The sequence below is a fragment of the Varanus komodoensis genome, unplaced genomic scaffold, assembly GCF_004798865.1.
Source record: "Varanus komodoensis strain SLA01 unplaced genomic scaffold, ASM479886v1 scaffold1, whole genome shotgun sequence".
In the NCBI taxonomy this organism is placed as follows: domain Eukaryota; kingdom Metazoa; phylum Chordata; class Lepidosauria; order Squamata; family Varanidae; genus Varanus; species Varanus komodoensis.
Window position 1 is genome coordinate 113,198,405 of NW_025335268.1, and position 16,576 is coordinate 113,214,980.

The 16,576-nt window shown below is 39.0% G+C and overlaps 1 protein-coding gene across 2 annotated transcripts in view; it reads left to right on the forward strand.

Annotated features, from left to right (window-relative positions):
• LOC123028671 (serine/threonine-protein kinase TNNI3K) overlaps positions 1-16,576 on the forward strand; it is a 133,991-nt gene that overhangs the window by 86,120 nt on the left and 31,295 nt on the right. For both annotated transcript variants that reach the window (XM_044440811.1, XM_044440821.1), the window contains 4 exons: positions 2,635-2,687; positions 3,335-3,387; positions 6,153-6,285; positions 10,600-10,709. In XM_044440811.1, coding sequence (XP_044296746.1) covers positions 2,635-2,687; positions 3,335-3,387; positions 6,153-6,285; positions 10,600-10,709 — 349 coding nt within the window. The remainder of the gene's footprint in view (positions 1-2,634; positions 2,688-3,334; positions 3,388-6,152; positions 6,286-10,599; positions 10,710-16,576) is intronic.

Here is a 16,576-nt window from a genome sequence, read left to right on the forward strand (position 1 = left end):
TCCAAAAACCAAACATTAATGCTAAATTGCAACATGACAGTGCTCATTGCAACTCTCTTCATTGCCATACTCCCTAGGTGGGTCCAAAAATTCAGGCAATTGTGTTGAACTGCCTGAATGGTTGTGCATTGATTCCTCAAGGACCTGGTTTGCTGAATGGATCCTAACTGCTCATTCAAAACCAAAACACCTCAGAATGCTTCACATCACAATATTAATCACAATATTTTTACCTTGAAAGTTTATTTCCCACCCTACCCATAATGTGAGGACCTCAGCTACATTCAGAGAGAAAATGAAATTCTGAAGGGGATTCTAGATTTCACCACATCCATGCAGTTTAAAAAGTGCATCCCTGCATCCCTGTGAGCCCTGGCTGCACTACACCACTGAGCACACTTCCACACAACTCCGGACATTCCTAAAGTCATCACCTGCTGCCGGTTTGAACTTTAACATAAGTATTTCCTCCACATTAATGAGATTTGGACTTTCTCTCAAGCTGAAGACTACTTAGACAAATATCTAGCAAATAAAGAACTTTGTTGGGCTTTCCCACCACCATCTTCCACTGTCACCAAGATACCCCGAGTTGAAAAAGCTTTTCTTTATGTATTAGTGAAGGTTCTAATTAATGCCAGATTAATTCTCAAGGTTCTTCTCAACAGGGATACTGAAATGATTGTAAATATCACATGGATCACTTTTCATTGTGATTTATGTAAATCCTTCTTAACATTGTGAGCTTTCTTGTACACAGTGGAAAGCAACAGAATTCAGAAGAATGTATGATGGCAACTATCAAATTAAATCAAGACTTCAAATGAAAATTAGCCCAAAATATCTTTCTTATTTTATTTATTTATTTATTTATTTAAACAACATATATGCCACCCCATCGCATGAGCCTTGGGGCAGCTTACAATCATTAAAATCTCATATAAAATACAAAAAAATTCATCAAATAAATAAAATACAAAAAAATAAAATAATAAACTAAACTAAACTAAACTAAACTAAACTAAACTAAACTAAACTAAAAAAGTTTCCCAGGCTGTGAGAACAGACAAGCTTTCAAGGAGACCGTAGGGGGAGCAGAGGTGTTGTCTAATCTCTGACAAAGTGTCAGGAGAGACGAGTTAGAGGGCTTTGGCAGGTCTCTCCAGCTGGCTTTCCAGCAGCAGGAGCCACCCTGACAGTGGAGCCTGCAGCTTTAGTGTAAGGGGAGAAGTCCCCAGTTTAGGCTCAACCATCATGCACTCTTTAAATGAGCAGGGAATATCATTCAGCCTGATAGAGCATTGTCTGGTTAGCTGTGAAGTGCCAGTAAAGATCTGCAATGTAAAGGATTGTCAGGTGTTTTGGAGTCTAGGGCAGGAAAGGAAGGGTTTGGCTCAGGGCAGCATCTTCTGATAGTGCTTCTCTTACTGTTGGTTTAATGGATCTGGCCAACGCCGACTCCAGTCTGCTGCTCTGGGTTGGAATCCTGTGCAGTAATGTGAATTGGGCTTTACATCCCCAAATCCTCTGCCACAGGACTTCATCCAGGATCCCTATAGATCAGTCACTGGTTCCCAGCTCTTTGTGGCAGGTAAAGGAAGAAGATAACACGTGCAATTTGGCTGAAGATGTGATCATTACAGCCTAGAATCCCCTGCTGCTGGGAAGCAGGGGATCCAGCCTGCCAGGTGCTTGCCATTGCCTGCTGCAAGATGCTCAGTGCTGATGTGTTCCTTCAGTCTGCATCAACTATTTGCAAGCTGTCCTTTTGTATCACCAGGCTGTCTGTAGATATTGCCAAGCCCAAGTGCCAAAGACATCTTGTCAGCAGGACCTTGTGATCACTCAGCTTCAGCCTCAGTCTCCCTTATTTCCTAGGCCATAGGAGTGGAGCCAGTTGCTGACCTCTTGGGAAGTCTGGAGAAACTCTGCTTCTCAGATTCCAAGTTGCATCTTAGAGTCCAGGGTACTCAGAGCAACCCTTGGAACAGGAAGTTCCTCACCCAACTGCTAATGACAGGCTCTGACCCCTGATACAGCTGCTGTGCAAGGCCCAAAAGATGCCCGGTGGTCTACCACTGCCACCGTGTGTGGCAGTGAGACTTATGAGACTTTTACAGTTATAGGGAGTAGGCTGCTTACACATGGGATTTTGTGGGCCTTTCCCTATGCTCATTTATGCCACTGTAAATTAGGAGAGGCCCACTTCAACTGAGTGTACCTGAACTGAGAGGATAATCAGTCCTTCTGATTTTATTGAACGGTTATCACTGGGTTCAGTTCCAAATGTCATCATTTTCATTTCTTCTAGGTAATGCTGTCACATAATTAGTAAACCTGTTACAGATGATCTTCCACTAATTAGATGATGTATTTGTTGCTTTAATACACAATGACTCTGACATTTGGATTTACTAAACTGTCAAAATGTCTTTCTTCTATCTTTTTTAAAATATGGAGCTATGTTCTAACAAGTGTAAGATATGGGTGAAGGCTATTTGATTAAACCTTAGACTATATTTCAGACTATAAGAAATCACAGAAAACAGCCCTGATCTGTTGACCATAATGTACAATCTGTTTTACAAACTGTGCCATACAGTTGCCTGATCTAAGAGCTCTTTTTCTCTACAGTCACAATATTCTTCTGTATGAAGATGGTCATGCTGTTGTTGCTGATTTTGGAGGTAAGAATTTGGGGAATTAGAGAGGTTATGGTATATTTTCCCATCTTCTAGAGGAGAATGATGGACTTAATGTGATTGGGTACCCTGATGGTAATGCACCAAGGTAGTACAGTCTTGAGCCTTTTAGCCTTAGATTTTTAATTGAATTACTGTCATAGGTTAAGTAGATAAATTCTTCCTCACTTTCTCAGGCAACATAAGGTTTCTAGGAGGCACACAGAAGTTCTCCAACTAAAGTTATTCATTATTCTTTAGGAAATTGCTGACATTAAATTTCCATCTTGATCCCATCTTGTCTTACTTGTAACCCCCCTAGAGTAGGGGTTGGCAATCTTTTACAAAAATCATGATCATGATCATTTACTCAATTTAATAGTCAACCTACTGCCAAAGTCATTGGGGCAAAATAGACAATATAAATAAATTTCATAAAACCAATGATAAAACACATGGGAAATGATATAACCCATCCTGGTGCCCTCCAGAGGTCCTAGATTAATTCCCAGCCATTATGGAAGCTGCAGTCCAACACATGTAGCAAACAGCAGATAGTGGAAAGCTGATGTTTTTCTTTTATTACTTTGTTTTCATTGTAGTCATTACTATTTATCTTAATGTCTCTCCTGCCACTTTTCCCTTTCCCTCAGAATCCAGGTTTCTACAATCTCTGGATGAAGACAATATGACAAAACAACCAGGGGTTTGTTTCTCTCATTCTCTCTCTCAATCTCTCTCTGTCTCTCTCTCTCCCCCTTCCTTGATATACAATGTTACTATCAAAAGTACGTGAAACCCAGATAGAAGCATGTAATATTAGAATTTTCTTTGCCAGTGTGATTGCTATTGGATAATGATAGTTGTATGCTGTTTGTTGTAGATGGCTTTAGAACAACAAAGATTAGTAGGTACAAAATGTTCTTTCTGCTGTGTGCTCAGAAATGAGTTTCCAGTTTGCATTTCCAGGGACTGCGGGTGGTACAGTGGTTTAAACTGCTGTGCTGCTGGGCTGGTTGAACAAAAGGTCGCCAGTTCAAATCTGCACAATGGGGTGAGTTCCTGTTGCTGCATCCCAGCTCCTGCCAACCTTGCAGTTCGAAAGCATGCAAATGCAAGTAGATAAAAAGGTATCACTACGGTGGGAAGGTAACAGTGTTCCGTGCACCTCAGTGTTTAGTCATGCGGGCCGCATGACCACAGAAACTGTCTGCGGGCAAACAGTGGCTCCCTCAGCTAGGAAACAGAGATGAGCACCGCCCCCAAGATTAAGAAATGACTGGACTTTAATGTCATGGGGAAACCTTTACTTTTTACCTCAGAATCAACTTTAAACTATTGCTTGGTGAACTTCCCAGCCCCTGTGAGTTTGAATTGTAAGCAAATGTTGTTTCTGAGTCTCTATGAAGAACTTTCAGGGGGAAAAAAATGTTTCTCTGTGTAGAATTCTTTAAGGAAGGCACCTGTGAAAAGTCCCCTTCCCAAAACTATCTGCAATACGAGGAGAAACCAGTCTCTAGCAGAGAGAAAAACATTGCATTCTGAGTTCATCCAGAAGTGGCCTTCATTTTAGTGGATCTGTTCTAATAAGAATTTTGGATTAGAACATGTGGCATGCAATGGGAGAGTCCTCACAAGTTTCATCTGTAATACCTGGATGTACTCAGGAGCATTTATTGGGAATTGTAGCTTCATGGTCTTGTTCATTTTACCAGCAACCATCCAGGCTTAAGACTACTTTCTCCTCTGCACCAGTTTTACTTTCTTCCAACTGTAAGCATAGCAATAGCTTCTCATTATATTTTATGAACTTTGTTGCATCTCTGTGCACCTCTGTCCAGAAGTGCTTGTCACCTAGTGGAAGACCTCCTCTTTTCTGATTGCTGATAGTCATTCACTGCCCACAATTCCTGACATCAGATGTGCTGTTTGAGTGTGAGTTGAGCATGAGTATCAGCAACTGAGTCCACAGTCAGTCTTGCACTAGTGGCTTTAAAAATAATGTTAGGATTTAGTCTGAGTATTATCACCTACCTCTGTCCAAAGAAAGCAGCTGCATCAACACATGCCAAAGAAGCCACTTCTTTGGCTGGGAATATTTTCTGTCCGCTACTGAAACTTCTCACTTGGACTTGCTTGCTAGCTAGTTCATTGCAGAATGCTCTACTAGATTGGCCTTCTCTGACTTTGTCCATTCTACCTTTACCTGGACAGTAACAAGGTTGACATGCAGATAAGCCCTTGAAGGTATTTCTTAATTGATGTTTGAGTAGCCTTGGGGGTACAGTTCTCATTGAGAACTGCTAAAACTTTCATGCTAGCCTTTCAAAAGCCTATTTTAAAAAGCATTCTGTAGAAACAAGGTTTGTATGACAGTAATTGAGTCTTTCCTATGCTCAAAGTTGCTACTATGAGTAACAATCATACTCTGGCCCAGTATCAGCATACAGCATCCTCTGGCAGCTGTAAGTCATGGCAAGGACCACTTCTCTGAGCACCCCTTTTAGTAAGTGCAAGGTTGTGTTACCATCCATTTTGATTAGCAACAATATCCATTACATACAGCCCCAAGGCATTATGTGAAATTTAACTGCCAATGACCAGGCAGCTGGCACTCACCCAGAATATTGTGGCTCTCCATGACTGCCACCACTTCACCCCCCTCAAAACCACCTCAATAGCAGCTGTACCAACGAAGGAGTTGGGATCAAACAAGCCAAATATACAAGGTAAAGGTAAAGGTTTCCCCTTGACATTATGTCCAGTCATGCTTGACTCTAGGGGGCAGTGCTTATCTCCATTTCCTAGCCGAGGGAGCCAGCATTTGTCCTCAGACAGTCTCCGTGGTCATGTGGCCAGCATGACTAAACACCGAAGTGCACGGACCGCTGTTACCTTCCCACCAAAGTGGTACCTTTTTATCTACTTGCATTTGCATGCTTTCGAACTGCAAGGTTGGCAGGAGCTGGGATGGAGCAATGGGAACTCACCCCATTGTGCAGATTCGAACCGGCAACCTTTCGATCAACCAGCCCAGCAGCACAGCAGTTTAAACCACTGCGCCACCTGCATCCCTCAAAATATACAAGAGGACAAGGCATATAGATTGTCTTATATAGTCTTACTAGTTATATATTCATTATGCAGACCATGTCACTGCTGTTCAAATACATTGGTGCATTAATCATTAAAGTGTGCCTTACTTCCTTTTTTGCGATGAAGGAAAGAAAAAACACTGAAGAGTGTCCTGGTGTATATATGCACTTATTGTGTTGAAGGCACAACAAAAGACTTGGCAATGTGCTGCATCAAGTAGTTTTAATATGTAAACAACCTGTTGCTCCTGTATTAATAGAATCATTTTGTTAGCGTATTCGAGAAAGCAAACAGATATAAAAATGGAGGAGAGATATGCTGTCCTGTGAAGAAACAAACGTAAAATTATTGCATGACTGGTGTCTTGATGTACAGAACCTGCGCTGGATGGCCCCTGAGGTATTCACACAGTGTACTCGATACACTATAAAAGCTGATGTTTTCAGCTATGCTTTATGTCTCTGGGAACTGTTAACAGGAGAAATTCCATTTGCTCACCTCAAGCCAGGTAAGATGCATGGTAAATTAATATCAAGTGTAATCTCCCTGATAAAATAGCTGCTTTGCATAACTTTAACCTAGCTTTTATATTAATTCTATCAATCTATCTATTTATTTAGTTAGTTAGTTATCCATTCATTTTTTTTGTTTTTGCATTGTGGCCTTTCAGTTTTCACATGAAAATGTAAAACCTGTCTATTGCAGTTAACTGCAGTACTTATTTAAATCAATCATGTTTCATCCAGGAAAATGAATTATACAGACAACTGAAGAATTAAACACTAACTTTTAGCCCAGATATATTAGATGCTGGACATGTTTTAAACTTACTAGATTTTTATATTTTTTCTACTCTGAAATTGCTATTTCAGAGCAGGAATGGTTCAGCAAAAATTGCGCAATTCACATATGCACCTAAATTCACATGTTTGAATCAGCATGCATACTGAAACTCAGTTATTTTTGTTTATGTCCAAATTTTTCATTGTATTCTCCAATCAAAAATATGTAAAAATGTTTATATTAGGGGAAAATTCACACAGAAATACATATATTCATGAAAGCAATGTTCAAAAATTTATTATTTTGGAAAGAAAAATGCCGGCACCTATGTGTCACTTAGGTAAACATTTGTACAAAAATGCAGGTCTTAAGAGAAATGTGCAACAAATGCATAAAGATTTTCATGTGGAAATTTTTCAAGCTCAAGATAAATCAAATTTAAGTGGAAAAATGAGAATCTGAAAGAAACTGAATTTGTCAGATTTGTTTATCCCTAGTTCAATGCCAAAGTTGTGCATGGAATGGGATTATTGTTCTCACCTGCAGAGGAGGGCAGGACATGCTCCAACTGAGCAAAGCTCAGGGAACCAAGGGTCAATTTGGATGCCAGGAAATACTTCCTGACAGTTAGGACCCCGACGGTATGGAACGGGCTTCCATGGGAGGTGGTTGAGGTCCCATTGGTGAGGGTGTTCAAAGATAGACTAGACATGCACATGGTGGGCATGTTCTGAGCAGAGCCGGCTAGAGCCGGGGAACAGACTAGATGGCCTGGGAGGCCCCTTCTGACTCGCTTTGTTTCTATGTTTATATTATCCACCTGTTCTAATTCATTAATCATTAGATTTTAGAGGTGAACTTTTGAAGTCCTCTAATCTAAACCCCTGCTCAGTGCCAGATCTACAATGAAGAATACACAGTGAGGTTTGCCAATTCAAAATATATCTGCACTTAATTGTAAAGGTCCTTTACAATTTATTTGAATATAGCTTATTGCTGAGGGATATGGATTCTTCTGCTATTTTAGAAGCAGCTGGATGGCTCTGACTTTCAACCTGCAGATGTTACTAAAAATACAGTTGGTTACAGGTACTGGGTCATGAAGCAGTGCAGTGGCTGAGAAAGGGATGTACTGCAGATATCAAGGAAACTTGTGGCATGAATGTAAGGGAACGAAAGTTTCCAAAAAAGGGCAGGGATGTCTCTCCCAGCCCCCAGTTTATCACCTCTATCTTCTGAAAGTTTTCTCAAGTTCTTACTTGTTATTACTAACTGTTAACAACCAGGTGCTTTCTACACACCAACAAGCTTGCAGCCTGAAGAATTCCTCTGAACCTTCCTATTCTAACCATGAATCCACTGATTTTCACTTGGCCTGAGCAACAGCTATCCATTCCATTTCTCCATTTGAGGCAGCTGGGGTGCTAAGCTTCTGAAAGTCATTATTCATCTCATGCAATTAAAGTTATATATTATTGACTGTGTGTTTTCCTACTTTGTTGGCAAAGGCAAGAAAGAAAGAAAGAAAGAAAGAAAGAAAGAAAGAAAGAAAGAAAGTCCATTCTTCCTGTTCCTCTTGAGTTCTTATTAAATCTAGATTCACAATTATTTTGCAGTTTTGGAATTATGTCATTTTACTAATCCAATGATTTTCATTTCTTTCTTTTTCTTTCTTATTTTTTCCAAAATATACAATTTTGGTTGGTTTATTTTACTGGGCTTTTATGTGTGTGTGTGTCTGTGTATGAGTGTGAATGTGCCCATGCACAATTGGCTTAGAAGTACCAAGCCATGATGATTTTTCAACATGTTAAAATAACACAAGAAGCCAGATGGGATGGTGGAAAACAAGCACATTAAAAAGAATAAAAGAGTGAATAGGTGATGTGGAAGAGAAACTGTTGGGGTTTTATAATGCAGACATAATAAAAATAAAATGGAAGAACTCATTATTTAGCCACTAATGTGACTGCTGCAATGGTGTTTATCAGTCAGATACAGACTTTATTAGGTAGTTAAAGATCCATTGTGAAGATGAATTACACTTAATGACTTGTCTAAATCTGAAAGATTAAACCATTTGGAATGTTGGCGTAGCTTCCATTCAAAATGGGCATCACCAGGTAGCTGTAAAAAGGTCAGTTGGCTTTTGGAAGCAAGACCAAAGGGCCATAGACTATGGCTATGCAAATTCCAGATTCCTTCTTAGATATGATACACTATTCACAATAGTTGCATAGTGAAGCCCACTAGAACATTTGTGCAGCAAATAATGCTAAGACAAATACAAAGCTTTCAACTGAACTAGACCCTTCATACCTCATTCCAGAGCTAGATGTGGTGTAATTTGCAGCACAGAACTGGTGTGTGTGTGTGTGTGTGTGTGTGTGTAAGCTTTTTGTTTCTGTACCAGAAGGTAAGTGCTATATTTATCTCTAGATAGAGGTAAGCTAAGCCATTACATCTGTAATTTACTATGATTAATTGAAATCTGTAAAGGACTAACTGCAACCTACCTCTATCATAAGATAGAGATAGATGGCAGAGGGAGACTGCGGGGGGAGAGAGAGCACTGGGGGAACCTTTCTTTGTGGGGATAGTTCCTAAGCAGATATAGGGAACAGAGATATTATGAGGTATATATGGGGTTGTAGATCAAGAATGCAAGAATATTGGGATTAATTGGGATTAGTTAACAATATGATAGAGGTGTTGTACTTTGAACATTGAAAGCCAAAATGATTGGGGGTTCATCCCCCCTCCCTTTGCTAAGGATCATGTTGGTGCCCAGGAGGAAATCTCTTTGGTAGAAGAAGGGGAAAATATAGGTATGTTTGGGGGTAAAGGAATGTTGGATAGGGAATTTGTATCATGGAAAAGTTTTTCTTTATTTTCCTAACCTATGTAGATTTATGGGAAAAACCAAGGGACCAGCAAAGACACATGTTCTTAAAATGATATGATTAAAACTCATCTTTGAGTGTTAAAGGCCTAGGGAATGTAATTAAAAGGAAATAAATCAAAACAATGATAAAGAAAGAAAAGGTAGACATTGTAATTTTACAGAAAATTCATAAAATGGGTGGTGTTAATGAACTTAAAGGATCAGGATCAATTTTATGCAAAAGCTTTTGGAAGCTCAAAATCATTATTTATTAGAAATTATTTCTAAGAAAGCTGAATTTAAGATACAGAGCGTGAAGACAGATGAAAGTGGAAGATTTTTTTTTTTACTTTACAGGGTGAAATGAGAGAAGACTATACATTAGTTAGTATCTATTCACCAAATGATAATCAAATATATTTTTAAAAACAAGCGTTTGAAGAATTGGAGGATTTGTAAATGATAAAGAAAGGAATTATAATAATGGCTGGAGTTTTTAATATGGTGATGAATAAAATAAATGATAAGCTAAACCCTATTAAAGAGGAAAGAAGATAATATTACAATATAGAGCAAAATGATAAAAATGGACTGAATGATATATGGAGAGAGATAAATGGAGAAGAAAAATGTTTACTTTTTATATTCAGTTCATAAAGCATATTTTAGAATAGATTATATATATATTTGTGGCTAGTGGTTTGTTTTCTAGAGTGCATAAATCAGATATTGGTGTGATGAAAGTGGCAGATCATGCTTTGGTTAATATGGATTTTAGAATGAAATGGGATTATAAAGAAGTTAAAACATGGAGGATAGATAGTAACATTTTACAATATAGGTATATATTAGACAAAATGGAGAAAGAATTGAAAGAAATCTGGGAAATGAGTGATAGAGAAAGTTGTGACGAAGGTTTAGTGTGCAACACAATGGAGGATGCTGGGGGAATAAGTATTAAGGAGGCATATAATTTAAAAAGAAGATTAAATGGGTAGAAAATTTGGAAAGGAAAATACGAGTGTTACAGAAGAAATATATACAATGAAAGGATTTAAAATTTTTAACTAAAAGAAACTAAAAGAAAGGAATTGCAAAATATAGAAGTTGAAAAAATACAAATTGTCATAATTGTCATAATTTTCTTATTTACAGCTGCAGCAGCAGCAGATATGGCCTATCATCATATCAGGCCTCCGATAGGCTATTCAATTCCCAAGCCAATCTCATCATTGCTAATGAGGGGCTGGAATGCTTGTCCAGAGGTAGGTGGATCCAATTTTTCCAATGCTCCTTGATAGAGAATAACAAGCAGAACTACCTGTGCATTAGTTTATATCACAACTATATTGTACAATATTGCTTACTAATGAGTGCAAGTGATGGTTTCTAGTAAATGTAAGAGTGCTAACTGGTTTTGTTACACATATTTTCTTTGTTTTGTAAGAAATCTGAGGAGGAGTCTTTTAGAAAATCTGAATAAACATCCAACACCTCAACTGAAACCCATGGTTTTGATTTCAGTACTTTTGCGTAACAAGGAGCACAAGAGTGCAGGCGGGCCCAAGACATTTTGCTGCCAGTGGCATGAGCAGCAGACAGACTGCTTCTGCCCAAGTCAAGGGGCATTGTATCCAAGGCTCAAGCAAGTTCCTTTGGCTCATGAGGCAAAAGTCTCTCAAGCACTTCTGCCTGGGAATGAACATAGAGCCACAACAACCACAATCAAAAGAATTACCACTTTGGGGCCTTTGAAATCAGTTGCTTCACTCTGTCTAATGATAAGGCTCGTCCCATGTGACTTCAAAAAGCTGCTGCTGGAATTTGGGACAGATCTTTTTGTTAATTTTGTTCCAAGAAAGATTTGAGTATCTGATCGACTAGCAGGACATATCATTGGCTTTTTCCAATGACAATTTTGTGGACAGCTGACACACTGGTATGCCAGTCACCTAAACATAGTCAAAGGGACTGGCAGAAAGGGAACAAACCAAATCAAAACCACTTCTGCTCCCTTCCCACAACAGATTCATCCAGCCTGAGCCACTGAAAGCATTGAAAACCACAGAAAATCTGGAAGAAAATCCAGGCCATCTGGTGCTTGTACAATCTGATCATCCTCCAGGGAAGAGGTGCATGACAAATTATTCCCTGCTACATGCAAAGGAAGCCCTTTCTGTCACACAGGAATGGAGAAGTAGCAATAAACAGAGAGATGAAAGAACCACACACAAATGCCCAAACAAGCAGTAGCTGTTTTAAAGCCAACAACAACAACAAAAATCTTTCTCTCCCTTCCAGCGTTCTGAAGTACCCCTCTCTGGAACAGCAGCATTCAGGCATGTGTGGGCCCTTGGGCAAGGCACCCTCAATGGGCCTTCTCCTTCAGTGACTCTGTTTCCCCACTGCTCTTGTTAGCTTCCTCCCCCATCATAGTTACAATCTGCTGACAGGGAGAGATGCAGTGAGCATCTACTGCTCCTATTTTTCCAGGGTTGTCTGGACCAGAGTATGATGCATGAGATCAGGCAGGTCACTATGGTGAAGAGTATAGGGTTTTAAATCCAGGGGAGTCTTCTCCGTGGACTCAGGCATAGGTCTCATGGGAAGTGCCCAACCATGTGAGCTCTCTTGATGTGAGCCCTGCTCTGGAATGTGTCCTTTGGGACTGTAGATTTCTTCCAACAAAGAGAGGCATCATTAGAAAACAAGGAAGGAGCAGAAGATTGTTTATTCAACTACTGCCAAATGGAGAGGGTAGAGAAGGATGAGAGGGAAGACTCTCTTACTGGTGTGTAATTTTGGTCCTGGGGGTCATGACTTGACTGTGTAGTAGCACTGAGTAAAAAAAAAGTTGCGGAGCAGTTAAGTGTTTCCTGGATTCACTCTAGGCCCATGCAAACCAGAATGACTTCTCATTTCCCAAGTGTCTGAGTTTTCAAGTCATTTCTGATTTATGCTGACCCTGTGAATAATGTTCTCCAAAATGTCATATCTATGACAGCACTGCTCAGCTCTTCTAAATTCAAGACTGTGATTTCCCAAATGGAGTTAATCCAACTTTTCCTTTTCTTTCTCTGCCTTCAACTTTCGCTAGCACGGATTCATATTGATACTTAATAGTCACCCTGTAATGCATTTAGGACATCCGGAGGGTGAATAATATCTTGGCTTTGTTGTGCATGGTAGGGGTATATTCTGGAGCAGTAGCACTTCTTCAAATCTTCATTTAAAGTGTTGGTGGCTTCTATTTCTACATGAAAAGAAGACCCAAGCAGTTCCAAAATATACTGTTTTGTTTTTGTAATACCCTTGGGCTGCCACCTGACCTCCTTCTAGGTGATTTTATGTGATGCAAAGATCTTCAGGAATTAGATCTGAGAAAGCAGTTTGAAGTTCTCCATTCAGGGAATGGACAAAATGGGCATGATCAAATGGAATTAGGATGTGCTTTTTCTACATTCTACATGAGGATAATAACAATGATGCCTGTGTGGTAAATCATTTTGGAGGGAGAATGCCATGCTTTCCCATGTAGCATGCTGTTTGAGTCACTTGCTTAAGCCATTTATTTTATTATCCCATGCCACTGGCTCTCAGGCAATGCATCTGGTTAACACAGTGCACTGTGCTCTCTCTCTTGCACAGCTGGCAAGGAATAAGGGTTCAGACAGGTTTGTTGTTGAATTTATTCTGGTACAACAAAGTTTTTTTTTCCTTTTTTTTTCAAGCTATACCTCGGAGGACTTTTCACATGCTCTGTACATAACCTGAGATTAAAGTACAGAATCATTATTTACACAGACCCATACACCCAGTGCTATTCACAGGCCTGGGATAATTTCACCTATGAGATGCAAAATTTGGCAACAGGGGCTTTTTGCTGGCCCTTCTCCTATTTCTTAACCAGTTGTCTCATACTGAAGTCAAACAGTTGAAAGTTTTCTTACTACCAATCTCCATGCCAGAAAGTCTTTCATCTGCTAAATCTCTGTACACATAGAAGGAAGGACAGCATAGAAAGTTGACAACTTACATGTTGAGTGACTTATCATGGATCAAATTGATTTAACCAGAAGAGAGAAAGCAACCCAGATTAGTGCAACTGTCAGTTCTTTTCTTTCTGCATAGTCTGTAAAATGCCACTGTCATATCTCCATCTTTAAGCAGCCCACTATTCTTTTTTTGCAAAAAGAAATGCTAACCCAGATGATAGTATATTGTGTTGCTCAAGAGATCAATCCTAGATTGCTGATAATGAGATATTTATTTTGTAAAACTTCAAATTAAGAATAACTACAATGAAGAGTTTCTTGGATTTGACTAAAATCTTTGATGTATTATTTGGCAAAGAATTTACAGATTTGGAAGTGGTGTGGTGGGTTAGGGAGAGAAGTGAAATAGATAGCATCATTTAGTGGTTAAAGCACTTAAAATAGCTTTTGTTCAAAACAGCAGCCACCCACTTAAAGAGACAAATATTATTTTTCTACGCATTCTCTTTCACTTCTTCATTTAAAACAAAAACAATTATAATTATACAAGTTATGCAACTTTCTATCAAGGTGCAAGGAGAAGGGCAGTGGTGACATCTAAAGGATCATTTCCTTCTGTCTTCTGCCCTCTGGCAGGTTCAAGTTGCTACAATAATAAGAAAAAAAATCATTTTAGCTTCCCAACTTGGTCCTTCCTGGTTGGCAAGAAACAAGAAAGGTTTTTTGAAGCTTGTAGTATAGCTTGCCAAAAGAAAAAGAAAAGAGGCAAACTTGAATACATATATTAAAATCTGTTCAATTATACATCATTTTATACAACCTTATATTGCACAATTGCTTATAATATTGTAGTAGTCAATTAACAATTGCTAATATTGCCACATAAGATACTGCTTAGCAAAGTGTTTTGCTGCATATAAATTGATTGAAAGAACCATTTTCCTATGATATTTTCCAAACGAAAAATACATACTCTTCTATAGTAACAATAGTTACCTGGGAAAGAAAAAGGGGGCTGAATTCTTTTGCATATTTCTCTGTGTAGCTAAACTATACCTATGCTGTATTTCACCATTTTAGCTTATCTGGGAGGCAGTTAAAATCTATGGTAGATGTGTTATTCATAGAGTTTACTTCATGTTATAACCACAGTTCCACTGAATAACTAAACACATTTTCTGTTCTGCTCTTTCACCTACTCCTGTTTTTCCTTCAAATATTGCTGTGACTTTTTGAAAAGTCTGTTATGATTATGAAGTCTGCATTTTCATATTGAAAAGTGTTTTTTGTCTTTGAAAAGAGCTAAAGAGTAACTGTTGTTTGAAAGCTCAGTTCTCCCTTTTTCCACCTGTAAGGTCAGTTCTTTACCAGATTCAGGAGATGTGGAAGAAAATGTAACTTTGGGAACAGACATTTCAGCTATCATTGTATTGTAAGACATCTCATCCCCCTGTTCATAACTTTCATCTTTAAACTCTGGTAACAAAGAACACTCTTGGTGCGTTATTATTGGTGTTTTGCCTTCTGTATGTTCACTATTAACTTTAACAAGTTGATTGTTCATAACTTCTTGCAAATCACTGTTGATATCCATATGGACATTGCTATTCATTTCACAATTATCCAGGAATATTTTTCCAGTTTCAGGAGAACTAGGAACACTTGCTATATTAGAGATCATGGTCACATTGACAATGCTTCTACATTTGCATTTTTTACTATCACATATATCCCTAGTTTGTGCTCCTTCTTCATTCAGACCCACCAAGTCAATTGGTGTATCTGGGATTTTAGTCAATTCTTTTAATTCTACTCTCATATGCTGTGTTTTTCTTTCATATTCCTCAACATCATAGGTTCCATCTGGTGTCTGAAGCCCTTCTTTTGCAGTGAGACACTCATTGACATAAGAATTCACAAGTGCATTGTTCAAAAAGTGTGGAGATTTTGACCTGCTTATGTCCTTTTCTGTGAGCATCAGATGTCCATTCGATAGTGGTAATTCCTCAGGACTAAGAGACTCCATTCTAGCTACATGTCCCTCTGCAGATTCAGACAGCCCTACCCTTTCATGTCCTTCCAGTTCATCTCTCATAGTTAGGTGTTCATTTTGCCTTTTTAGCCAGTCTAGACTCAAGCTTTGCTCTCCAGTAGCACTAATCTGCTGAGGCTGAAAATCATCTTCAGTGCCTCGCTTTTGGAAGTCTGCTTGGCTAACAAAAGTGAAAGCAGGGCTAGATTTTTTTTTTTTTTGAAGCAGTCACAAGAGAATTCTGATGAAAGGGCAAGAAACAAGTCTCTGTAGCATCATCCTTACACTCTTTAGAATCCAGTCTGTCCTATGAAATGCTTGGTGAGTGGTCAGATGAAACACCAGTAACAGAACCAGTCAACCCTGAAATCCCACTTGCTGAGAATGGAGGTGAGTTTCTGGTGCAACTTGGCATTTGTAAATGCTTGGCTAGAGAGGTGCCCTTAGTAATTGACAATGCAGAAATGGACTTAAAAGGACCAGAGACTGATAGGACTGCATTTGTGGTTCTTTGTTCAGGCAGTTTCTCAGCAACTGTTTTAGAGTAAATAATCACATTGCAGTTCTCCAATGTATCTTCGGCAGCCACATAATATTCTGATTTCCTTTTTGGTTTTGTTCTTGTTCCTGCCTGCCTGGAGGCATCTTGAAATTGTACATGTGGAGAGCATGAACTTTGTTCTGTGTTTTCTTTAGGAAGGCATTTTTCAGGATGGACTCTTGCTTTTCTAAAGGGATATAAATTTAATTTCCCAGTTACAGCATCTAGTCTTTTAGTTTTTACTCTGTGTTTCTGATTGAGTTCATTCTCTTTTTTACCATGATCCACGGGGCTGGCAGATGGTTTCTTTTCCTTATTTTTTGCTACTGAATGTCTAAGTGATTTCCTTGCCAGAATAAGCAATTGGTTTCTTTGGATACACTCATCCTATCCTTTGTTCTCAGGAGATCTCTCCTCAATGAAGGCACCAGTTGACACAGGGACCTTTTTTACTTTTGCTAGGTCAGGTACATGAAAGCTGACAGGCTGAAGCATTGTCCTGATTGCTGGTGATAAAGGCATCTCTTCATCACTCATACAGCAAACCCCCTGCTCTTCCATTCT